Source organism: Molossus molossus, unplaced genomic scaffold (genome assembly GCF_014108415.1).
Source record: "Molossus molossus isolate mMolMol1 unplaced genomic scaffold, mMolMol1.p scaffold_m16_p_10, whole genome shotgun sequence".
NCBI classification, from domain to species: domain Eukaryota; kingdom Metazoa; phylum Chordata; class Mammalia; order Chiroptera; family Molossidae; genus Molossus; species Molossus molossus.
Window position 1 is genome coordinate 19334438 of NW_023425345.1, and position 25657 is coordinate 19360094.

At 42.2% G+C, this 25657-nt stretch overlaps 1 protein-coding gene across 6 annotated transcripts in view; it reads left to right on the top strand.

The window, feature by feature from the left end:
* Window positions 1-25657, top strand: part of LOC118623426 (uncharacterized protein C3orf20-like) — a 116014-nt gene that overhangs the window by 68605 nt on the left and 21752 nt on the right. For 4 of the 6 annotated variants that reach the window (XM_036250976.1, XM_036250977.1, XM_036250978.1 and 1 more), the window contains exons 14-17: window positions 2172-2319; window positions 4195-4420; window positions 16693-16987; window positions 20834-20950. In XM_036250976.1, coding sequence (XP_036106869.1) covers window positions 2172-2319; window positions 4195-4420; window positions 16693-16987; window positions 20834-20950 — 786 coding nt within the window. The remainder of the gene's footprint in view (window positions 1-2171; window positions 2320-4194; window positions 4421-16692; window positions 16988-20833; window positions 20951-25657) is intronic. The other 2 variants (XM_036250980.1, XM_036250981.1) reach the window with 1 other exon arrangement.

Sequence of the window (25657 nt, forward strand, 5' to 3'; positions counted from 1 at the left end):
AATGCATTTATGTCTTAATATATTTTACTCCCCTTTAAATACCTCTAATGCATATTTATAACCCTAACAAGCAAGGTATTCTCAAATTCTTAACTTTTATAAAGAAATAAATTAAAGGGGACTCTCAGTTCTCTTAAATATTCCAATTATATTTTTGAAATTAGTCAAATTATCTTAAACTTTTAAACAAGTCTTAAACCAGTCAACTCAATTTAAATTGAAGCCCAAGGATAATCTCTCAGGATTTCTAATTTACCAAAATATCTTTTAATATTTCAAACATAAATACATGAAATTATACCAATGATTCAAAATTCATTTGTACACATTAAGTTTGAATTTACTTGATATGTCTACTTAAATTCTAAACTTTTCTGAGTGTTATTTATCCAGAGGATTTTTGAGGCAGAGACTCAGGACCTAAGATACTTTTTTAGGTGATATTTATCAACATCTTAGATGGTTTCTCTGAGTCCTTTTTAGAACCATTATGACAAGGGAGTTCCAGTCCATGCCCTTCAGATAGGGTTGATTCCCAGGTTCAATTTTTATTGCCTGACTTCTGTAGATAATATTCCTCAAAACTCTTGCCATTCACTTTTTTAATCTCTTTATGGGTCATTGAATTCTGTACTCTCTTCACATTCTTCCTCTTGTATCTTCATCTGGCACTATCATAACACACTAAAATTATGCAAATGACACCCAGACAATGAGTTAAGTATACCGTTATGCATATATTTTATATGTAAATATGTAAGGTTCCATATAACATATACTTAATATGTATATTATTTTCACTTTTATTGTATTTATTGAGGTGACATTAGTTAATAAAATTATATAGGTTTTAGGTGTACAATTCTACATCATCTGTATATTATATTGTGTGTTCACTACCCCAAGTCAAGTCTGCTTCCATCACCATTTATCCCCCCTATACTCTCTTCTACCTCCCCCACCCCTTTTCTTCTGGTAATCACTATACTGTTGTCTGTGTCTATGAGTTGTTTTTTGTTTGTTTGTTTAATCCCTTCACCATTTTCACCCAGCCCCACAACTCCCCTCCCTTCTGACAGCTGTCAGTCTGTTCTCTGAGTCGTAATGAATATACATAAAACTGAGTTATCAACACTTTTCCTAGTCATATAAGCTCATCCAAAGCTAACTTCTTTATATACCCAATTTATTATGAGAAGATTACACATATTGCTCACTAAAACAACATTTTAAAGTCTAATATCCTCATGATGTACTGCTTTGAAACTTTCTTCTGCTAAATAGAAGCTCATTATTACAAACATTGTTTTCTTTTTATGCTCTTGTCACACTCTGTGCTTATAAATAACATAGCCCTTGTGGTGTATCATAATGTTTACTTATTTAGTTCTTCCATTGACTCTGAACACCTTGAACACAGGGATCATAGTTTTTCTTCCAACATTTTTTTGTTGTAAAGTATGCATAACATAAAAATTACAATTTTAACTATTTTTATTTATTTATTTATTTATATCCTCACCCAAGGACATTTTTTGATATTTTGTTCAGATAGAGTGGGAGGGAGGGAGGGAGAGAGAGAGAGAGAGAGAGAGAGAGAGAGAGAGAGAGAGAAACATCAACGCGAAAGGGACACATTGAGTGGTTGCCACCCACACAACCCAACCAGGGCCAGGGACAAACTGCAACAGAGGTACATGCCCTTAGCGGGAACTGAACCTGGGTCTCTCCGGACCGCAAGCCAATGCTCTAACCGCTGAGCCAAACTGGCCAGGGCAATTTTTAAATGTATAATTTAGTGACATTAAGTGACATTCACAAGGGAACATGACTTTTAAAAAAATTATCTTTATTGTTGAGAGTATTACAGATGTCCCCCCTTTTCCCCCACTGACCCCCTCTACCCTTCTCCTGCCCCCCACCTAGGCCTTATTGTTTGTGTCCATTGGTTATGCATATATGTTTTTGGGTTACTCTCTACCCTCCCTTCCCTCTGAGATTTGTCAGTCTACAAGGGAACATGACTTTTATATACTATATCTTTAGTCCTAGTCTCTGGTACAGTGCCCAGCCCATAAATAATACCCAATAACCTGAATGAATGAATGAATGAATGAATGAATGAATGAATGAACTTTATAGTAATCTCTCTCTCTCTCTCTCTTTTAAAGCCTTCAAGTTTATCAGGTCTAGTGGATACATCTGTAACAGACATAAGCCCTATGTCTGACATTGGGACAATCATTAAATTAAAAAGACTGCAGGAAAAGGCCAAGCACATCCTATTTAGCTGGTTGGATCACTACAAATTCTCACTGGGTCAGTTATGGAACCCATTATGTTGCTGCACATAACCCATTCCCATTATTCAGACTTCCAGAGGACCAACATTTAAACTGCTTCTTCCTTTCAAGGTTCCTGAGGTGGTGAGTTTGTAAACTATAAAGTGCTCTACATATAGATTCTTACCATGGATCCAGGTGATTGGCCATAGCAAGAAAATCAAAGGAGCCAACCTTAATTTTATTTCCTTTTTCTTTTTGGAGAGTTCTTCTCTTTGGCCACTGCTGTGTTTTTATTAAGAGGAGGTGCTTTCATATTCATTTTTTATATCAGAAAATACTCTTACCTCTTAATTACCACCACTCAGTCTCATCACCCAAACCTCGGTCCTTGTTAATGTCTTTCGTCCATATGCTGTGTTGAGAGGAGGCGTGAGTCCTCACATTACAATGTGCTATCGTAATGTGATGTTAATTCAGAGCTGGCTTTTTATTACATAATCAATCACAGTTTCAGTTCCTGACTGGTGATATAAAACAGTTGATTCTCTTATCCATGGTGGTTAGATTCTATAGCATCTCGGCAAATATTGCATATTGAACCATTGTTCCTAGGGAAAATATAGGGTGAGGTTCCTTCCAGCCTCTGGTCACAATATTTTCATTAACCAATCAATCATAACCTTATCTTATGTGTGTTTCTGTCTAAAGACACCATGTTTAACATATATTGTTGATACAGTAATATCAAGCCCATGGCCAATAGCACTGTAACTCATGCCTGAACTAAGTTTATTTAACACCTATTTTCTCCATAAGGCACATCAGACTTTCCTGTCCTTTGGAACACTAGACAGCCCTTCAGGACCAAGCTTGCAGGCTATTTTAAATGGCAAAATCACCAACAAAATGTGCAAAACTGTGTAAAACATGGCACTGAAAAGACCATGTAAAGCACTTGTTTATAGTACAAGAGCAGAAAAAGAAGGCAGGGCGTCACCTCAACTAGGAACAAGCACAACATAATTAAAATTTTCACCACTTGACGCATTTGCAAATGGCCATGAAAGGGCCACAGATATTGATCTGGGTTACAAATAGATTTTAGCAAGTAAGCAAATTCACAAATACAGAATCCGCAAGGAACTAGCATTAATTGTATGCTAAATCCAAAAGGCAAGCTTCTCTATTCGAGGAAGTCGTTTGGTACTTACTGTGATGTACAACTTCACAAAGGATGTGTCACAAATGTTTTACACAGGAACTGAAAAACAGAAGTCCTCAGTTCTCAGGAGCAGCTGGGCTGAGATGATAGAGCCCCTGGGGAAGTTGATTCTACCTACATGCAGCCCACTAAATTTACCACCAAGTGCCATACAGATGATCACGATTTCTTTTTTATATCATATTTTTATAAGATTCAATATGTATTGGGCTTTACAGTTTACATTTTTCTACTTTATGAAAAGAGGTTGGGAAGCACTGGTCTATAGCATGGGGTAAAAGTGCAATCTTTGAAATCAAATAGATCTGTTCAAATCCTGGTTCTGCCCCTTTCGAGCTGGGTGAACCTGGACTTACCAGCGATATGAAAATAAGACTACTCACTTCATTAGAGTTCTTAATTCAATGGGATAATGTGTCAAAGTGCTTGGCACACTACCTGGCACAAGATAAGCATAGATAATCAAACACTTATAGATTAGATTTGTTGATAGCCTAGACATTTTCCTTGTTTAGTACATAGACACTATGTATCCTCTGAGCAACCACAAAGTGCACTTAGAGGAACCAACAGAAAGGCACTGCCATTAATGGGTAAAGGAGTATCCAAATAATTGCAGCCACATTACCCCAGCCTACAAAGACCTTGACCCACTAAGGATTTTCAGTGAAGTATATTCTGTTTCAGGAATGGAATCATTGCAAGTGTGCAAAGTGCCCAGGTTTCCACAAAAACTGGTTGGGAAACAAAAAGTCTCACCAGCAGAATTTTCTACAAAACCAAGTGCAAAGGGAAAAGATGAGACTAAGGAATATCTTCTATACCGAAATACATTCCTAAAACTGACGGGTGTCTTCAAGCCTTCACCTCTCCCTCGTATCCACAAGACCCCAGCCAGCAATCAGTCCTTCAGGTAACCAGCCTCATTTGTCTAATAATTCATGGTAAGCTTATGTTTGAAAACCTTTAGGTGCAAGTCTCATTTAGTCCATCTACAAACGCTAAGCAGAGCATGGTGTTAAGTTGCTTCACACCACAGTTCTTTCTAAGCAGGTTGAGTTAAGGTGTTGCTACTCACATGCTATCAATGAAAAATCTTTCTTAAAACTGGGATAAACTTGCATACCTAGATTTAAGCATTTGAGCTCTCTCCACCTTGCTTCCTAAGAGGCTACCCATTTAGATGAGGAAGTCAAATCATTCAGGGATCAAGACTTGGTTTGTTTTCACCACTTCAGTTAATGTCTCTTTAAAACATAAATCTGTGCCCTGGCCAGGTTGCTCAGTTGGTTAAAGTGTTGTTCCAGTATGCCAAGGTTGCCAGTTTGATCCCTGGTCAGGGCACATACAAGAATCAACCAATGAATGAATGCATAAATAAGTGGGACAACAAATGTCTCTCTCTCTCTTTAAAATCAATGTAAAAACAAACAAACCTGACTCTATGCTGAAAATTCCTGACTCTTTGGTGATGGTAGATGAGGGTTCGGATCTACTGCTTCCTCTGCCTTCTCTTGCAATTCTTCTGAGAGAATGTGCCCTTGTTTTCTTATAAGCATTAAAAGCCCAGTCCTCTATGTCTTTGTAGCTCTGGGACTAGCTACTGAACAGGGATGCTCCCTACCTCAGTCAGAGAAGGCCCAGGTGCCATCTCCATCCAGGTGGTGTGGGGAGAGGGAGGGTTGTTGTTGGGGGTGGGTTGACCTCTTCACTGAGTGGCAGCATTTGGAAGCCATAGGAGAAGCCTTGCCGCCTCCCACCACACATACTACAAACCAACTGGCAACATCTGCCAAGACCCCCAGGAGCCGAGATTCCCTAGAGCTCCCAATCTTATTTCTTCAGTAATATTTGATGAAGATAATAAATTTATTTATTTATTTATTTATTTATTTATTTTTAAACTCATCTTTATTGTTGAATGTATTACAGATGTTTCTCCCTTTTTTCCCCATTGACCCCCTCCTCCCCATTCTCACTCCCTCCTGCCTTTCCACCCTCTCCTGCCTTCCCCACACTATTGTCGGTATCCATTGGTTATGCATATATGCATAGAAGTTCTTTGGTTTATCTCATCCCGCCCTCCCTCCCCCCTTCCCTTTGAGGTTCATAAGTCTAACAACCAATTTGTACTTCTTAATTCCTTCATCTTCACCCATCCTCCCAGCCCCCACCCCTCTGGCAAGCAACAAGTTCTCTGTTATCTATGAGTCTGTTTCTGTTCTGCTTGCTTATTTTGTTTGTAGATTCCATCGTTGATAGATATGTATTAATTGCCATTTTATTGTTCATATTTTTGTTCTTCTTCACCTTCAAGAAGACCCTTCAACATTTCATATAATACTGGTTTGGTGGTGATGAATTCCTTTAGCTTTTTCTTGTCTGGGAAACTCTTGATAGGTCTATCGATTCTAAATGATAGCTTTGCAGGATAATCTTGGTTGTAGGTCATTACTTTGCATCACCTTAAATATCTCTTGTCACTCCTTTCTGGCCTGCAAACTTTCTTTTAAGAAATCAGCTGAAAGCCCTGGCCAGTTTGGCTCAGCAGTTAGAGCATCAGCCTGCGGTCCAGAGAGACCCGGGTTTGGTTCCCGCTAAGGGCGCCTACCTTGGTTGCAGTTTGTCCCTGGCCCTGGTTGGGTTGTGTGGGTGGTGGCCACTCAATGTGTCCTTTTCACTTCAATGTTTCTCTCTCTCTCTTCCCCTCTCTCCCTCCCATTCTATCTGAACAAAAGATGGAAAAATGTCCTCAGATGAAGATTAAAAAAAAAAAAGAAGAAATCAGCTGACAGTCATATGGTAGCTCCTTTGTAGGTAACGGACTGCTTTTCTCTTGCTGCTTTTAAGATTCTCTCTTTGTATTTAACCTTTGGCATTTTGATGATGATGTGTCTTGGTGTGAGCCTCTTGGGGTTCATCTTGTTTGGGACTCTCTGCTTCCTGGACTTGTATGTCTGTTTCCTTCACCAAGTTAGGGAAGTTTTCTGCCATTATTGTTTCAAATAGTTTTTCAATTTCTTGCTCTCTCTCCCTTCAGGAACCCCTATGATGTGAATGTTGGCATGTTTGATGTTGTCCCAGAGGCTCCTTACACTATCCTCATTTTTTTAAATTCTTTTTTCTTTTTGGTGTTCTGGTTGGGTGTTTTTTGCTTCCTTATATTCCAAATCGATGGTTTGCTTCTTGGCTTTACCTACTCTACTATTGATTCCCTGTAAATTATTCTTTATTTCAGTTAATGCATCCATAATTTCTTTTTTTTTTTTTTTTTATCCTCATCCGAGGACATTTTTCAATATTTTGTTCAGATAGAGTGGGAGGGAGAGAGAGAGAGAGAAACATCGATGCGAAAGGGACACATCGAGTGGTCGCCACCCACACGACCCAACCAGGGCCGGGGACAAACTGCAACCGAGGTACGTGCCCTTAGCGGGAACCGAACCCGGGTCTCTCCAGACCGCAGGCCAACGCTCTAACCGCTGAGCCAAACCGGCATGGGCATGCATCCTTAATTTCTAACTGGCCCTGGCCCTTTTTTATGTTGTTGATGTTCTCACTAAGTTCCTCGGAGGTCTCTTTAAGTTCCCTGAAAGTCACACTAAGTTCCTTGAAGGTCTCACTAAGTCCCTTGGATGTCTCACCAAGTTTCCTGAACAACTTTATTACCTGTATTTTGAACTCTGCATCTGTTAGATTGCTTATCTCCATTTTGTTTAGTTCTTTTCCTCGAGTTTTGTTCTTTTCTTTCATTTGGGACATGTTTCTTTGTCTCCTCATTTTGGCTGCTTCCCTGTGATTGTTTCTATGTATTAGGCAGAGTTTCTATGTCTTCCAGTCTTTGTAGGGATACTTTGTAGGTGTCCTGTAGAATGCAGTGGCACAGTCTCCCTGATCACCCCAGCTGGGCCCTCGTGATGCATCCCTAGTGTGAACTGTACACCCTTCTGTTGTAATTGAGTCTTGATTGCTGTTGGCACATCAATGGGAGGGATTTACTCAGGCTGATCAGCTGCAAGGACTGGCTGTGCCCACTGACCACTACCTTGGAGGATCAGCTGTGTAGGGGCCCACCACACAGAGCAAGACTTACTTCAGCAGGGCTCTGGTACCCAATGAGTCCACTCATTGAGTGTGTCACTTGTGGAGGTGGTTGGGTGGTAGTGTTTCTGTGTGGTCTGAAACTGTCCACCAGGTATGCTGCCTCTGGGGCAAGTCAGCCACTGCCTGTACTCTATCCAGGGCCACCCAGCATAAGCTACGGAATGAACTGCAGATGGCTGCTTCTTGTGCTGGGCTTGGAGAGGTGTCCAGGAAAAGCCAAGTTGTGAACCAAGGCTGGCTGCTTCTAGTGCCAGGCCTGGGGCCACTTAATGAGAGGTATGGGGCTCACTGAGATTGGCCCCTCTTGAGACCAGCTCTGCACTGCTCTTTGTGGGCTATTGGGTCGCACAGGTTCATCCTGAGCCCCAGCTCCACACCACTCTTGTGGGCTGTTGGGTCACACAGGTCCCTCTGAATCCCTAGCTTCCCACCTCTCTTGTGGGCCACTGGGTTGAACAGGCCCCTCTGGATCCCCAGCTTCCCAACGCTCTTGTGGGCCGCTGTGTTGCAAAGGCCCCTATGGAGCCCCAGGTCTCACCATTGGTGGCTAAGGAGTGCTGCTGCCCAGTGGCGCTCAGCTCCTGCTCAGCCTTTGCTGTAGTTTTTGGGGATGGTTCTCTGCTGCTGGTCTGTGCTTCTGTTGCCTGGGGGTGGATGTCTGCTCCCCAGCCTCTGTTGCTGGGGGTATACCTCGACTCTGATTGGGTTGCTACTGTGGGAGAAGGTGCTGGGCTCCCAACCATTTGTGGTTTCGGCAACTGGCATCTTGACAGCTCCGCTACTGTGCACTGGTCTGTGTTGACACAGGGTGTCCACTGGTCTGATGGTGCCAGGTGCACGGATGGGCTCAGGTACCAGATGCTGCTTGTTTGATTTTGGGAAAACTCTGAAGCAGGATCCAAGACAGGCTAATCCTAAAGCAAAGCCACTGGAAACAGCTTGGGTGGGCCTGAAAGTTGGGTGGGGTGGGGCCTCAGGGAATCACCAGGGTGGGGCCAACAGTGTGAGCCAGGTCGCTGGAGTCCCAGATATGGTGGCAGTCTGCCCTACGGGAGAAAGGCTCACCAAAGGAACAATGGCTTCCACCAGCACGTCCATCCAGGAGAAAGCTGCCCCTCTAGCCCTCGTCCAAAGGCCAAACAACTCAGTTTTTCCCTGTTCTCTGGTGCCCCTCAAGGTGCCTCCCCTCGGAGCTCAGAGGGAGTGGGTCTGAGTAAGTCTGCGCGTGGGCCCTTTATGAAGAGCTGCTGGGGCTTCCGCAGCCGAAGCCTCCCTCTGCCTCAGTTCCCACTGGTTTTTCCAGACAGAATTTTTTTTTTTTAATCCACACCCGAGGACATTTTTGGATATTTTGTTCAGATAGAGTGGGAGGGAGCGAGGGAGAAGGAGAGAGAGAGAGAGAGAAACATCGATGTGAAGGGACACATTGAGTAGTTGCCACCCGCATGACCAACCAGGGCCGGGGACAAACTACAACCGAGGTACGTGCCCTTAGTGGGAACCGAACCCGGGTCTCTCGGGACCGCAGGCCGACGCTCTAACCGCTGAGCCAAACCGGCCAGGACTCCAGACAGAATTTATGGGGACTTTTTTTCCTGGCACTGGGACATTGAGCTGGGCACCTGATGTGGGACGGGGGCCCCTCACTTCTCAGGGAGAACCTTCCCAACTGAGGTATCCTCCTGATTTTTATCCGCCATACGTGGGACCAGCCTGTCCCGCGCCTCCGCCCCTCCTACCAGTCTCGGTGTAGCTGCTTCTTTAATTTTGTAGTGGTAGGACTTCCATTCAGCTCGATTCCAGGAGGTTCTAAATGATGGTTGTGTTGTAGTTTTGTTGTAATTTTGATGTGGTTGTGGGAGGAGGCCATACTGCGTTCACCATCTTGACCGGACTCCTGAAGAAGATAATAAATTTAAAGAAGACCTCTGAGACTCTAGTACACTGCTGGTGGGAATGCAGACTGGTGTAGCCGCTATGGAAAACAATATGGTGCTACCTCAAAAAATTAAAAATTGGCCCTGGCCAGTTTGGCTCAGCGGTTAGAGCGTCGGCCTGCGGTCCGAAGAGACCCGGGTTCGGTTCCCGCTAAGGGCACGTACCTTGGTTGCAGTTTGTCCCCGGCCCTGGTTGGTCGTGCGGGTGGCAGCCACTCGATGTGTCCCTTCACGTCGATGTTTCTTACTTTCTCTCCCTTCCTCTCTCTTCCTCCCACTCTATCTGTACAAAAAATGGAAAAATATCCTCGGGTGAGGATAAAAAAAAAAAAAAAAAATTAAAAATTGAACTTCCATTTGACCCAGTGATCCCACTGCTGGGAATATACCCTAAGAAGCCTGAAACACCAATCAGGAAGAATATATGTACCCCCATGTTCATAGCAGCACTATTTACAATAGCCAAGATCTGGAAACAGCCCAAGTGTCCACCAGTAGACGAATGGATAAAAAAGTTGTGGTACATATACACAATGGAGTACTATGCAGCAGTAAGAAAGAAAGATCTCTTATCCTTTGAGATGACATGGAGGAACCTGGAAAGTATTATCCTAAGTGAAAGAAGCCAAGCAGAAAAAGACAAATACCACATGATCTCACTTATATATGGAATATAATGAACATAACAGTGTGAGGAATACAGTAGACCCAGAAACATGGAAGTAGGGCACAGACTGACATCCCTCAGAAGAGGGGGTGGGGGGGTGGGGGGTGGGAAGAGATAAACCACAGAACTTATATGCATGTATGCATGACCAATGGACATGGACAACTAAGCCGGGGACGGGGCGGAGGTGGGGTGGGGGGTGCCAATGGGGTAAAAAGGTAAAATATCTGTAACAAAAAAATAAATAAAAATTTCATAAAAAAATAAAAAAATAAAGAAGACCCCCGAATAGCCACAGCAGTCTTGAAAAAGAAGGACACAGTAGGAGGGATCACAATACTAGATATCAGGGTATACTACAAAGCCACAGTAATCCAAATAGCCTGGTACTGGCACAAGAACAGGTGTATAGATCAATGGAACAGTACAGAGAACCCAGAAATTGACCCAAGACATTTTGCTCAATTAATATTTGACAAAGGTAGCAAGAGTATACAATGGAGTAAAGACAGCCTCTTTAATAAATGGTGTTGGGAAAACTGGATAGCTACATGCAAAAAAATGAAACTAGACCACCAACTTACACCATACACAAGAATAAACTCAAAATAAATTAAAGACTTATATGTGACTTGTGAATCCATAAAAATCCTAGAAGAAAATGTAGTCAACAATATTTCAGACATCACACACAGCAGAATTTTCACAGATACAATGCCTAACGCAAGAGAGACAAAGGAAAAAATGAACGCATGGGACTACATCAAACTAAAAATCTTCTGCACAGCAAAAGAAACAACCATCAAAATGGAAAGGGAACCCACTGTATGGGAGAGCATAATTGCCAATGATACACCAGATAAGGGGTTAGTTTCCAAAATATATAGAGTGCTCATACAACTCAACAAGAGGAAGACAAAGAACCCAATTAAAAAATGGGCAGAGGACCTAAAGAGACACTTCTCCAAACAGGACATACAAATGGCCAAGAGACATATGAAGAAATGCTCAATGTCATTAATCATCAGAGAGATGCAAATTAAAACAACCATGAGGTATCACCTCACACCTGCCAGAATGGCTGCCATCAACAAATCATTAAACACATGCTGGCGAGGGAGTGGAGAAAAGGGGACTTTAGCACACTGCTGGTGGGAATGCAGATTGGTACAGCCACTATGGAAAACACTATGGTGTTTCCTCAAAAAATTAAAAATTGAATTGCCATTTGACCCAGTGATCCTACTTCTAGAAATATATCCTAAGAAGCCCGAAACGCCAATCAGAAAGAATATATGTACCCCTATGTTCATAGCAGCACTATTTACAATTGCTAAGATCTGGAAACAGCCCAAGTGTCCATCAGTAGATGAGTGGATAAAAAAAACTGTGGTACATATACACAATGGAGTACTATGCAGCTGCAAGAAAGAAAGATCTCTTATTTTTTGAGATGACATGGAGGGACCTGGAGAGCATTATGCTAAGCAAAATAAGCCAATCAGAGAAAGACAAATACCACATGATCTCACTTATTTGTGGAATATAATGAACAAAATAAGCTGATGAATAAAATAGACCCAGACATAGAAAGGAGTATGGTTCAGATTGTCAAACCTTGGGGGGTGGGGGGCAGGGGGATGGATGATATAAACCAAAGAACTTATATGCATGTAAGTGTAACCAATGGACATAGACAACAAGGCGGGGGGGGGGGGGGCAGGATGGGGAGGAGGGTGTCTATGGGGGGAAAAGGAGAAACATCTGTAACAAAAATAAATTAATAAAAAATTTTTTAAAAAGTGGTGCGTAAATGTCATGAAAGAAATATTTTCTGTATTTAAAGCATTATCAGCAGGCTTCATTAAGGCCACCAAACAAGCAGTGCTACCAGTCACCTGGCCATGGAATGAATTCATCTTGAGTGGAAGATTTTTCCTGCCTCTTTCTGTATATGGGGTGTGTGTGTACATCTGCTTACCCCTTCCTCTCTAGTAATTTTTTAGTTGCCACAACCCCGGACCCCAGGTCCTCACATTCAGAAATTCAGAACCAGGTCAAATAATGGTGGGGTGGGTGTCCTGCCCCATGAGTATTAGACTGTTGCAGATCTAGTCCTTAGATGAGCAAGCAGCCTGCGTTAGTTCTGGTTGGGTAGCTGTGTCTGTGTTCTCCAACCTGCCTGAGCTTAAAGTGTCCTATGAGCTATGGTGCCAAGCAGGAGTAGACAGCAGCTGTTCTGGCCTCTTGCAAAGAGTGGTGGAAGCCCTACCCTGGTCCTTGGCTTCAATAAGTGAGTTAGACAACATCCTCCAGCACCACATCATTCTGCCTTGAGAAGAGCATTTTATTCTGTTTTCCCACAGGGACCAAATTCTTGTCCACTTTTGCTATTTCTAGCTTCAGAGCCAAGCAAGCTTATAGCTTTAGCTCCACTAACATATTGAGTCTCTATCCATACAGGTGTTCATCTTGACTTGAAGTATAGTTTTGATATTTTAAATTGTTTTATTTTACCATTACTGCAACATGTTGGAGGCAGGAGGTTGCGAGGATGATCAAGGCAAGAACTTGAAATGCCTTTTTGAGCCAACATTTATATGGAGGGTTGTAGCTTGAAATCTGACTTTTAAAAATTTTATTTATTTTTGTTACAGATGTTTCTCCTTTTTTCCCCATTGACATCCTCCTCCCCATCCCGTCCCCAGCTTTGTTGCCCATGTCCATTGGTTATACATACATGCATATAAATTCTGTGGTTTATCTCTTCCCTCCTCCCCCATTTCCTCTTCTGAGGGTTGTCAGTCTGTACCCTACTTCCACGTCTCTGGGTCTACCCTGTTCCTCAGACTGTTATGTTCATTATATTCCACAAATAAGTGAGATCATGTGATATTTGTCTTTCTCTACTTGGCTTATTTCACTTAGTATAATGCTCTCCAGGTCCCTCCATGTCATCTCAAAGGATAAGAGATCTTTCTTTGTTATAGCTGCATAATATTCCATTGTGTATACATACCAAACTTTTTTATCCATTGGTCTACTGATGGACACTGGGCTGTTTCCAGATCTTAGCTATTGTAAATAGTGCTGCTCTCAACATGGGAGGTACATATGTTCTTTCTGATTGGTGTTTCAGGCTTCTTAGGGTATATTCCTAGAAGTGGGATCACTGGGTCAAATGGCAATTCAATTTTTAATTTTTTGAGGTAACACCATAGTGTTTTCTAAAGTGGCTGCACACTGCATTCCCACCAGCAGTGTTCTAGAGTCCCCTTTTCTCCACACCCTCGCCAGCACTTGTTGTTTGTTGATGGCAGCCATTCTGGCAGGTGTGAGGTGATACCTCATTGTTGTTTTAATTTGCATCTCTCTGATGATTAGTAATGAGCATTTCTTCATATGTCTCTTAGCCATGTGTATGTCCTGTCTGGAGAGGTGTCTATTTAGTTCTGCCCATTTTTTTTTTTTTTTTAATCCTCACCCAAGGACATTTTCCCATTTTTTGTTCACATTAATTGGGGGGGGGGGGGAGTAACATTGACATGAAAAGGACACATCGAGTGGCTGCCACCCACACAACCCAACCAGGGCCGGGGACAAACTGCAACCAAGGTACATGCCCTTAGCGGGAACCGAACCTGGGTCTCTCTGGACCGCAGGTCGATCCTCTAACCACTGAGCAAAACTGGCTCAGCCAGGGCATCTGCCCATTTTTTAATTGGGTTCTTTGTCTTCCTCTTGTTGAGTTGTATGAGCACTCTATATATTTTGGAAACTAACCCCTTATCTGGTGTATCATTGGCAATTATGCTCTCCCATACAGTGGGTTCCCTTTCCATTTTGATGATTGTTTCTTTTGCTGTGCAGATTTTTGGTTTGATGTAGTCCCATGTGTTCATTTTCTCCTTTGTGAAACCTGACTTTTAATGATTTCACAGCACACTCACTGACACGTTGGAATTACTCAGGGATGCTCAGAATGCCTCCCAGGGGCCCTGATATTGGTACACTCTGTGTTCACCTGAGATGGGCCCCTGGGAAGACAAAGGTGGAGATGGAGGAGTAAGTGGTTATGGAGAAAACAAGAGGACAAGAGAGTGTCCCTGAGGCTGGGACTTCTGTTCTTTACAGGATGGTAGTCAGAACCTTAATTTTAAACACCCCTGATTACTGCAATGATAACCCCTGCCGCCTTCTCCAGAGCTCTCTGCCACTCTCCAGCCACTGGCAAAGGTCGTATTGTTAACTTGCTGCTCTTTATGGCTCATATTGTGTGCCAAAAGTTCTATTTTTGATCATTGTCCTCTTTGGTGTGTAAGATAGCTATTTCTGGAAATAGCATCGATACATTTGAAAAAGACAAACAAAGTGGGAGGACCTGCCCTACCAGATTTCAAAACTTTTTTTTTTTTTTTTTTTTTTTTTTTTTTTTAATCCTCACCCGAGGCTATTTTTCCATTTTTTGTACAGATAGAGTGGGAGGGAGAGAGAGGAAGGGAGAGAGAGAGAAACATCGACGTGAAGGGACACATCGAGTGGCTGCCACCCGCACGACCAACCAGGGCCGGGGACAAACTGCAACCGAGGTACGTGCCCTTAGCGGGAACCGAACCCGGGTCTCTCCGGACCGCAGGCCGACGCTCTAACCGCTGAGCCAAACCGGCCAGGGCTCAAAACTTTTTATGAAAAAATAGGAACTAAGATACTGTGGTACTGAGACCAGGCTAGTTAGACCAATGGGATGGAATAGAGGGCCCCAACTAGACCCAACTACATATGGAAACTTGATATACAACAGAGATAGCTACAAACCAATGAGGAGAGAGTGGCTTGCTCAATCAATGGTAGTGAGACAACTGGTTGTCTAATTATCTATCTGTCTATCATCTTATGATTCCTATTCCCCATCATAAAGTCCAGGTAGATCAAAGAACTAAATATGAAAGGCCAAATAATAAAAACTTTGGAAGAAAACATAAGGAAAATATTTTTATCACCTTGAAGTAGAAAATAAATTCTTGAACCAAACATACACAAAAGACACACAAACATAAAGGCGAGGGTTGATAAGTTTAACTACATTAAAATAAAAGTCTTAAGTACAAAAAAGGGAAATGTATAAAACTTTCATTGCAGGAGTTTGTGATAGTAGAAAATTGGAAACTACCATCTCAATGTCCAGTAATAAGTGAATGTATAAATTGCTGTGGACAACTGTTATTTGTTTTGACCACCTAGCATCTGAACCTAACTTTCTGTGTTTGGGGACACCCTACCTGCTAAGGCAGAGTGCCTTCCATTGTAGATGACAAAAATGTCAGATCCTTGCTTTCTCAGTCTCTTCTGAAGTTAGGGCCCAGGCACATAACCCAGACTTCCCCAATCCAGCAAGCCTGCCCAGCCACCCTAACAGGGGGCAGCAGCTCCAAGTGAAGTCCAGAGTTCTCACTCATGTCCTGGGTCCGCAGGCCAGCAGTGCAGGCTGTAGAATCTGCCCAGCAGCTGTGGCAGTGCTGTCTCCATTGGACATTGTCCCTGGCAGGGGAGCCTGCAAACCCTGTTCCTTCACCTTGCCAAAGATTTTCTGAGTTCTTTAATAAATTCCATTTTTATTTATTTGCTTAAATTAGCTACAATTTGTTTCTGTTGCTTGCAGTTAAAACCCCCAACCCTGATAGATAATGAATTATAACATATTTATATAATACACATAAGAATGGCATTTAATTCTTTTAGTACATTGACAATTATTTTAGTGTGTTGGCAAATAAAATTCTGTCCAGAAAAAAATTGTAATGCTTCACTAAAGTAGCCACTTTAGGATATACAGTGTGAAATGCTTTTTTTCTCTTTGACTATATTTTCATTGTGAAAGGGGTGGAGGGGATTTAATCAAATTCTTAAAATAATACAGTGATACCTCGGTTCTTGAACATAATTCGTTCCAGGAGGACGGTCGAGAACCAAATTGTTCGAGAACCGAAGCAATGAAACCAATAGGAAATAATGGAAACTGGATTAATTCGTTCCAAGCCCCAGAAAATGCCTATTTACTGGCCTAATTTGTATATAATATGTAGAAAAACATAAGTCTCAACAAGAAATAAAAGTGTACAGTATGTCTAAGGGTTAAATTCAGTGTAAAGCGTGACTCTCTCCACAAAGCGTGACTCTCTCTCTGCACTCACACTGATGACGCGAGCAAGGCGCGCTGGGCCGAATGAACGCCATTCGGCTCAACTCGGCTCATCTCGGAAGTTCGAGTTCCAAATATTTGTTCGGATTCCAAGACAAAAGTTTCTCGAATCTCCTGGTCGAATACCGATTTGGTCGAAAGTCAAGGCGTTCGAGAACCGAGGTATCACTGTAATAATAAAAATAAAGTAGCCACATTGGTTCTTTGGTACTTTTAAAAATGATGTTCTTTCTGTCCTTTTAGTTCTCCAAATGTGATTTCTATCATTATTCTTCTAGGCCTCCTCTTTCCATTAAGAGCAAGGATGCATGGTTTGCTTCCCACCTGGTTTGTCCTGTGGTCCTAAGGCAGGCACTGTGTGGGAAGGAAGGGGACACATGCCGATGTAGCACTTACATCATTCCTGAAGTGACAGACCTGGAGTATGATCACCTTATAAGCAAAAAGCTGTCTTCCGTGGACCAGATTATTATAGTCTATGTGCTCTCAGCTAAGGAAAAGAACAAGGCTATAAGGGAAGTGACCGGAATGTACAGGGAACAGAACAGAACTAGAAGCATGCCTTGCCCTCAGGTGAGTGTCATGTATATAAAGACAAATCATGAAATAATGTTTCCTTGCATGTTATATCTTTTTTTTTTTAAATCCCCACCGAAGATATTTTTCCAGAGAAAGAGAGAGAAACATTGATGTGAGAGAGATACATCAATTGGCTGCCTCCTGCACGACCCCGACCAGGGCTGGGGACCAAACTGCAACCGAGGTACATGCCCTTGACCAGAATCGAACCTGCAACTCTTTGGTCCACAGGTGATGCTCTAACTGCTGAACCGAACGAGCCAGGGCACACATTATATCTTAATACATTTCCTTAGCCACACAGAGGCTCACAGAAGGAATTCCCCCTACTTTTAATTGAGGTATGACCTTCATATAATAAAGGTCACAAATCTTAACAGTATATACTCTAGTGAATTTTTACATATGTATATGTCTGTATAATTATCACCCAGGTCAAGATATAGAATATTTCCAGGCCCCCAAAAGCCTCTTCTTGCCCCTTCTCAGTCAATAATCCACCCACATACCCACACCCAGGTAACCACTCTTCTGACTTTTATCACATAAATTAGTTTTGTCTGTTCTAGACCTTCCTATACATGAAATTGCACAGTGTGCACATTTCAAAACATACAGTACATTTTTATGCTTCCTTTGCCAGAGAATGGGGATGGTAAATACCAGTCATTCCAGTGTCTTCTAGTTCTGCATCCATGGCAGATATTACTAATCTATCATTCTTTTCAACTGAGCCTAGACTGGGCCCTAAACTCTTATTCAGATTGCATTCCAAGTAGCCACTACCAGTAGATCTGAGTAGGCACTCATAAAACCTCTTCCACCTAATAGCCTTTACCCTCAACACATTTAATAAGTCTCTATGTCTTATTAATTCTATTACTGTGACATTTTTTTCTATTTGTCCCTTCTTTTCAATCTCATTACTTCTGCTTATTTTAGGCCTTTATCATCTCCCACCTGATCTTCTCCAATGTCATCTCTATTTCCTGCTTCTGGTCTTAGTCCCTCTGATATTTTCTATACATTGCAGAGTATTCTTTTAATAGACAAATTATTCTGCTTAAAACCCTCTAAGGACCTCTCTTCAGGTCAAGTCCAAGTTCCTTACCTGACATCGAGGGCCCACTCCCACCAGGGGCTCTTCCCTGCATGTTCAGTTTCTTATTCCAACCAGAGTGATAGCCCCACAATGTACTTTATAGAATGCTTGGAGAGCCTCAGATCTTGTTCTTCATCAAGTTGAAGCACTTGAAAGCCGAGAGCTTGGGCCCTATCACCCCTTGCCAAACTGTTTCCAAGGAGTTGCCTCTACAATGGTGCCCTGAATATGCCCTGAGCTTATTTTAAGGGATGTTGCATTATTTGCTAACAGGCCTAGTAAACCCTATATGAAGCCTGATGTGAAAATTGTTTCTCTGAATGAGAAGCTAGAAAGCTTTACTTCCCATGAGGATCTGGTATGTGTCCTCTTCCCTGGTAATGAGATTTTGTGTACAATTGGGTTTCTCTTTTCACTTTGCCTTAAAGCACAGAGCAAAGTTTTAGACTGAATTATTACAAGAGGGTAAAAAATTATTGACCACTTATCTGAAATCTGTTTCTTCTTTTGGAGATATATATATATGTATACACACACACACACACACACACACACACACATATATATATTCTGTTTATATTGAAATTTTCTCATCATGATTTTTATAATTTATAATTTTCTCTTACACTATACTTCCTTCCTTCAAACTACCTCAGGTGTTTTGCTTAAAAGGCAGAGTATAAACAAGAAAACCAATTTAAAATACACATTTTAACTAAAGAAATATTTTGTCCAGCAGAATTGAGAGCAACCTTGCAGGGGGTGATATTTTATAACTTTGAATGGTGAAATTTGGGCATAGCTGGCTAGGTACCCTATGCTTCCAAAAAGTAGATTATTTTTTAGATCATAAAAAGGGAAGCAATGATCTTATGCCAGGAAACTTTAAGAATGGGGACAGTGCCCTGGCTGGTTTTGCTCAGTGGTTAGAGCGTCAGCCTGCGGACCAGAGAGTCCTGGGTTTGGTTCCTGCTAAGGGCATGTACCTCAATTGCAGTTTGGCCCCGCCCCAGTTGGGGTCATGTGGGTGGCAACCAGTTGATGTGTCTCTCTCACATGGATGTTTCTCTCTTTCTCTTCCCCCTCTCTTTCTCGGGCTCTATCTGAAGACAAATGCAAAAATGTCCTCGGGTGAGGATTAAAAAAAAAAAAAGAATGGGGACAATTATAAAACACAGAAAATTCACCTGAGAACTTCAGTCTCCTGTAGAAGGGTTGCCTGGCCTCTATTCTCTTTCATGCCACCTAACCATGGTGCTGGAATTGTTGAGTTGTACTTGGAAGCTGAACAACAGTGAGAATTCACTGGATACTCTGGTGGAAGTTTCAAGAGTGTAGACAAAGCTCCTGAAAGGGTGGTTTGAGCCACAGAGGGTGAGTGGTAGGTTCTGGAAATACAGGTTCTGGGACTAGCAGCTCCACCCTCCCAGCCTGCTTTGAAGCCGGGTTCCTTTGCCAATAGGCTGGGAGTTTCTTGATGGCAGGACAGTGTATTGTTCACAATTATAACTCCAGTGCCTATCATGGGCCAGCACATGGTTAACACTTAAAACGTATTTGCCAAATGAATAAATGAACCAATGAATGAATGAATGATTTTTCAGCCTGGGGGTCAGATATGAGGGTGTATAGTCACTACTAATTCTTACTTGGTCTCATGGGAGGTACTACTGGGACCTCGAGCTTGTGGACTGAGCTAGGTGTCCCCTGAAGAGATAGACAGGCTGAGCGGATAAGACCAAGACCTAAATCAGGAGTTTAACTCCTCACTGGAGTGACAACAATATACATTAAATCCCAAGGGCTCTGCCATCCTTGGTGCAGACAGTATCTGCCCCACCCCATGCTTCGCATCTAACAGACACTCAGTAAATGTATGCTAAACTGATCAGAAATGGAAAAGTCAGAATAAGGTCAACAGAGAAAATATTTATTGAGTACTTGCTGTATTTCAACCATTGTTTACTTGGAATATCATTTAATTCTCAAAAGAACCCTAAGTGGCTGGCTTTCTGCATATGAGTCCATGGAGCACAGGACCATTACTGAGACACAGTACAGTTAATCATTTGTCCAAGATTCCTTAGTGAGGAAATGGTGGGACTGAGTCCAGGCCATGGAGTTGTACTCTAGGACTCACTCCTAAGCACCACACCACGCCACGTAGCAGTGCGGAGTAGGCAGGGCTTTAGGGAACAAGAGTGGGAACCAGTGAGGTAACTGGATTGGGAGGAACGTGCTATACTTAGGCATGTGGGGGAAGGAGGTGGGGAAGGGGCTTCGTATACATTTTGTAGACATAAATAGTAGTTGAAATTATGGGTTACCAAAGGAGTGTGTAAAGAGAGTGATGGCAGAAGGCAAGACTGGAGATTTTCATACAGTAGATAGTTAGAGATCAAGTAGAGAAAAAGTTGTGCCTGACAAAAACTAGGCTGGAAGACAGAGAGAAATAGGAAGAAAACAGAACAGAGTGGGGCCACAAATGCCCAGGAGAGAGTTTGAGAAGGAGGACTATTCAATGATTTCAAATGCCATAAAGAGGTCAAAGAACATAAGAAACATAAAGATGCCCATTGGCGTTGGCAATACAAGGGCTTTGGGGAGCTTATAAAGGCATTTCTAATGAAGTGGTGGGGACAGAGTCTAGAATTCTTGGTTCAAAGATACAAATACTGCTGAATAGAGCAGAAGCTTGGCTACCTGGGATTTAATGTCTTTATGACTTTTTTTTAAAGAGTCATTTGGATTCCTTTCGATTTCTCAAATACAACATCATCTCTGCATCTAAATTTACCAGCAGCAATTGTCCACTTCTGGTTCAAAGGCACAATGTCATTCCAGGAATTTTTTTGGTAAGTGCTTTGAGATACATGACTCTTTAAACCGAATGTTGTGTATGATGCTTACATGGCTTAGAGATCATTCAAGGAGTGCACAGAAGGCTAAGAGAATGCAGAAACAGAGCAGCTCAAATCCCAACCTTCTGTGGTACCCCTTGACTAGAGGTCTGCTTGTAACTGCAGGTTATAACCGCAGGTCTTCTTAAAAGTGTTAGATTGTATGGTTATTCTCATGAAATTAAAAATTAGATACTCTATTAACACTGAGGTGGCCGAATCATCCACCTTGTGAATTGATATAGGGTTATAAGTGCTAATTTTTTTAAAATATATTTTTTCCGTTGATTTTTAGACAGAGTGGAAGGAAGGAATGGGAGATAGGGGGACATGGGAAGGGGGAGACAGACAGACAGACAGACAGACAGAGAAACATCAATATGAGAAAGACACATCGATTGATTGCCTCCTGCAAGTGCCCCGACTGGAGCCAGGGATTGCCTGCAATCCAGGTATGTGCCCTTGACCAGGAATCGAACACTCTTAACCACTAAGCCATACTAAGTGCTATACAATGAGCCAGGGCTATAAGTGCTAAAATTTAATTATTGTATTTAATAAGCTTGTAACCTAACTGAGGAGATAAGATATATAATATCCATAATTTAAGACTGAATACATGGACTTCCGGTCAAGATGGCAGTGTAGGAAAATGCGGTATCGCCTCCTCCCACAACCACATCAAAGTTACAACTAAACTACAGAACAACCATCATTCAAAACTGCCTGAAATCAAGCTGAATGGAAGTCCTACAACTATGGAATTAAAGAAGCATCCACACCAAGACTGGTAGGAGGGGTGGAGGCGTGATGAGCTGGTCCCACACCCACGTGTTGCGGAAAAAAATTAGGACACCTCGGCTGGGAAGGTTCTCCCTGAGGACTGAGGGGTTCCCGTCCCACACCAGGTGCCCAGCTCAGGGTTCCAGTGCCAGGAAGAGAAGTCCCCATAATTTCTGGCTGGAAAAACCAGCGGGAACTGAGGCTGAGGGAGGCTGAGGCTGCTGGAGCCCCAGGCAGCTCCTCTTAAAGGGTCCACACACGGACTTACTTGGATTCACACCCTCCAGGCCCCAGCGTGGGGGAGGCAGCTTGAAAGGCACCAGAGACATATGGGGAAGAACTCAGTTGTTTGGCATTGGAGCGAGGGCTGAAGAGGCGGCTTTCTCCTGGATAAACGTGCTATCAGAGGCCTTTTTTTCCTTTGGTGAGCCCTTCCCTGGGGCGGCAGATAGCCGCCATATCTGGGACTCCAGCGACCTGGCTCACACTGTGTGCCCCACCCTGGTGACTCCCTGAGGTCCCACCCCACCCAACTTTCAGGCTCACCCAAGCTGTTGCCAGTTGCTTTACCATAAGATTGGCCTGTGTTGGATCCTGCTGCAGGTTTTCCTAAATTCTTTCAAACAAGCAGCATCTGGTCTCAGCTAGCCCCATACCTCTCGTTAAGCAATACGTAAAAACAAACACAGGGAGTCAGCCAAAATGAGGAGACAAAGAAACAGGTCCCAAATGAAAGAACAGAACAAAACTCCAGGAAAAGAACTAAGCGAAATGGAGATAAGCAACCTACCAGATGCTGAGTTCAAAATACTGCTTATAAGGATGCTCAATGAACTTAGTGAGAACTTAAATGAACTTAGTGAGGGCCTCAAGAGCATAAAAAGGGACCAGTCAGAAATGAAGGAGGCACTAACTGAAATAAAGAATAATTTACACAGATTCAATAGTAGAGTAGGTAAAGCCAAGAAGCAAACTATCGATTTGGAATATAAGGAAGCAAAAGACACCCCATCAGAGCAGCAAAAAGAAAAAAGAATAAAAAAAAAATGAGGATAGTGTAAGGAGCCTCTGGGGCAACTTCAAACATGCCAACATTTGCATCTTGGGGGTGCCAGAATGAGAAGAGAGAGAACAAGAAATTGAAAACCTGTTTGAAACAATAATGGCAGAAAACTTCCCTACCTTGGTGAAGGAAACAGACATACAAGTCCAGGAAGCACAGAGAGTCCCAAACAAGATGAACCCCAAGAGGCTCACACCAAGACACATCATCATCAAAATGCAAAAGGTTCAAGACAGAGAGAATCTTAAAAGCAGCAAGAGAAAAGCAGTTAGTTACCTACAAGGGGGTTCCCATCAGACTGTCAGCTGATTTCTCAAAAGAAACTTTGCAGGCCAGAAGGGAGTGGGAAGAAATATTCAGAGTGATGGAAAGCAAGAACCTACAACCAAGATTACTCTATTCTGCAAAGCTGTCATTTAGAATCGATGGCCATATAAAGAGTTTCCCAGACAAGAAAAAGCTAAAGGAGTTCATTACCCCCAAACCGTTATTATATGAAATGTTGAAGGGTCTTCTTGAAGAAAAAGATTAAAAATGTGAACAAACAAAATGACAATGAATACATATCTATGGACAACTGAATCTACAAACAAAATGAACAGGCAGAACAGAAGCATTCTCATAGATACAGAGAACATTTTGTTGGTTGCCAAATGGGAGAGGGGTTGGGGGAATGGGTGAAAAGGTGAAGGGATTAAGAAGTACAAATTGGCCCTGGCCGGTTTGGCTCAGCGGTTAGAGCATCAGCCTGCGGTCCCGAGAGACCTGGGTTCGGTTCCCGCTAAGGGCATGTACCTTGGTTGCAGTTTGTCCCCGGCCCTGGTTGGTCATGCGGATGGCAGCCACTCGATGTGTCCCTTTCACATCGATGTTTCTCTCTCTCTCTCTCTCTTCCTCTCTCTCCCTCCCACTGTACCTGAACAAAAAATGTCCTTGGGTGAGGATAAAAAAAAAAAAAAAAGAAGAAGTACAAATTTGTTGTTAGACTGACAAACCTCCAAGGGAAGGGGGGTTGGGGAGTGAGAAAGAGATAAACCAAAGAACTTATATGTATATATGCATAACCAATGGACACAGACATCAGTATGGGGAAAGGAGGAGGGGGTCAATAGGGGGAAAATGAGGAACATCTGTAGTACATTCAACAGTAAAGATAAATTTTTTAAAAAAGATTTTAAAAAAAGCAAATGCTACAACTGGGCAATTCACAGATGTGAGATTCAAGTTGGTCAAACACAGTAAGAAACATTAGCATTCAGTGAAGTTCGAATAAGAGAAGATGAAATGACATTTTAAGTTCATCAGACTAGAAGTTATATGTAATGTTTACTATAATTTTGGTTTATTTCCTCCTGATTAAGAAAATGTGCATAAAAAAAAAGACTGAATACATGGACAAGAGTATGGTGATTGCCTTGGGAGGGGTCAGGAGGAGGTGAAAGAGGATATAGGGGAGATAGTGATGGATGGAGACTTGACTTGGGGTGGTGTACACACAACACAGAGTATAGATGATCGAATTGTGCACCCGAAACATGTATAATTTTGTTAACCAGTGTCACCCCAATAAATTCAATAAAAAGGAAATAAAAAATGACTGAATAGAGTAACCACCATAAATGAGACTGCCTAGTCTGGTAGAGAAATCATAAACTTTGAAAACAAACAGACCTGCCCAGCCCATGTGGTTCAGTGGATTGAGCATCAGTCCCATGGACTGAGAGGTCCCAGTTTGATTCCTGGTCAGGTACATGCCAGGGTTTCAGGCTCAATCCCCAGTAGGAGGCATATAGGAGGCCGATCGATGTTTCTCTCTCACATTGATGTTTCTCTCTCTCTCTCCCTTTCTAAAAAATCAATAAAAACTTATTTAAAAAAAATAAATGAAAACAGACCTGAGTCCAAACCTTGGTTCTACTACTTTCTTTGCTGTGTGACCATAGGCAAATTACTAAGCCTCTCTGGGCCTGTTTGCTCTCTTACAAAAGGGGGGAAATGATAACCAATTTATAAAATTATAAAAATTCAGTGAGATAAAGTGCATAAAGCATTTGTTTCAATTCTTGGCATATCATGGGCATTTAATAAATGTTAATTTCCTTCCACCCATTTTTCTATTCAACAAATGTTTATTGAATGTCTGCTTGGTGCCAAGCACAGTGTTGGGTACCAAGGATACAAAAATAAAAAAGCTACAGCCCTTCTTGATAAGGAGCTCCTAGTCCAATGGGGAAAGCTGCAACTTGAGGCTTCCTGTGATACTTGAGCTGGGCTCTAGAGGTGGGAGGGATTTTGAGAGAAAGGTAAGAAGGAGAAAGAAGCTCCAGGGAGAGGGAATATTATTAGTGAATGTGAAGGTTTGGAGCACAAGATACCTGGAGACTTGGTTTTTAGTCCTGCCTCTTCCACTCTGACCAGCTGTATGTTTTTGGGTTAATCTCAACTGGAAGAGGAGAGGACTGGATTAGATCAGTAGCTTCCAATCCTGGTTGATGCCTTAGGTGCATGGAAAAAAAAGATTTCTGAGCCTCACTTTAGAACAATGAAATCTGAATTTCTGTGGGTAAGATTCAGCGTTCTCTTTACATCAACTTTACAGTGATCTATTTTACATGCAATATAATTTACTCACTTATAAATGTACAGTTCCAAAGACTTTTGACAGATGAATACACTTGTGTAAACACCTCTAGAGTCAAGATAGAAAACGTTATCATCACCCCAAAAGGTTTCTTTTGGCCCTCCAGCTGTAAGTCCTTCCAGCCTCATCTCCAGACAATCATTGATCTGCTTTCTGTCACTACAGATTACATTTG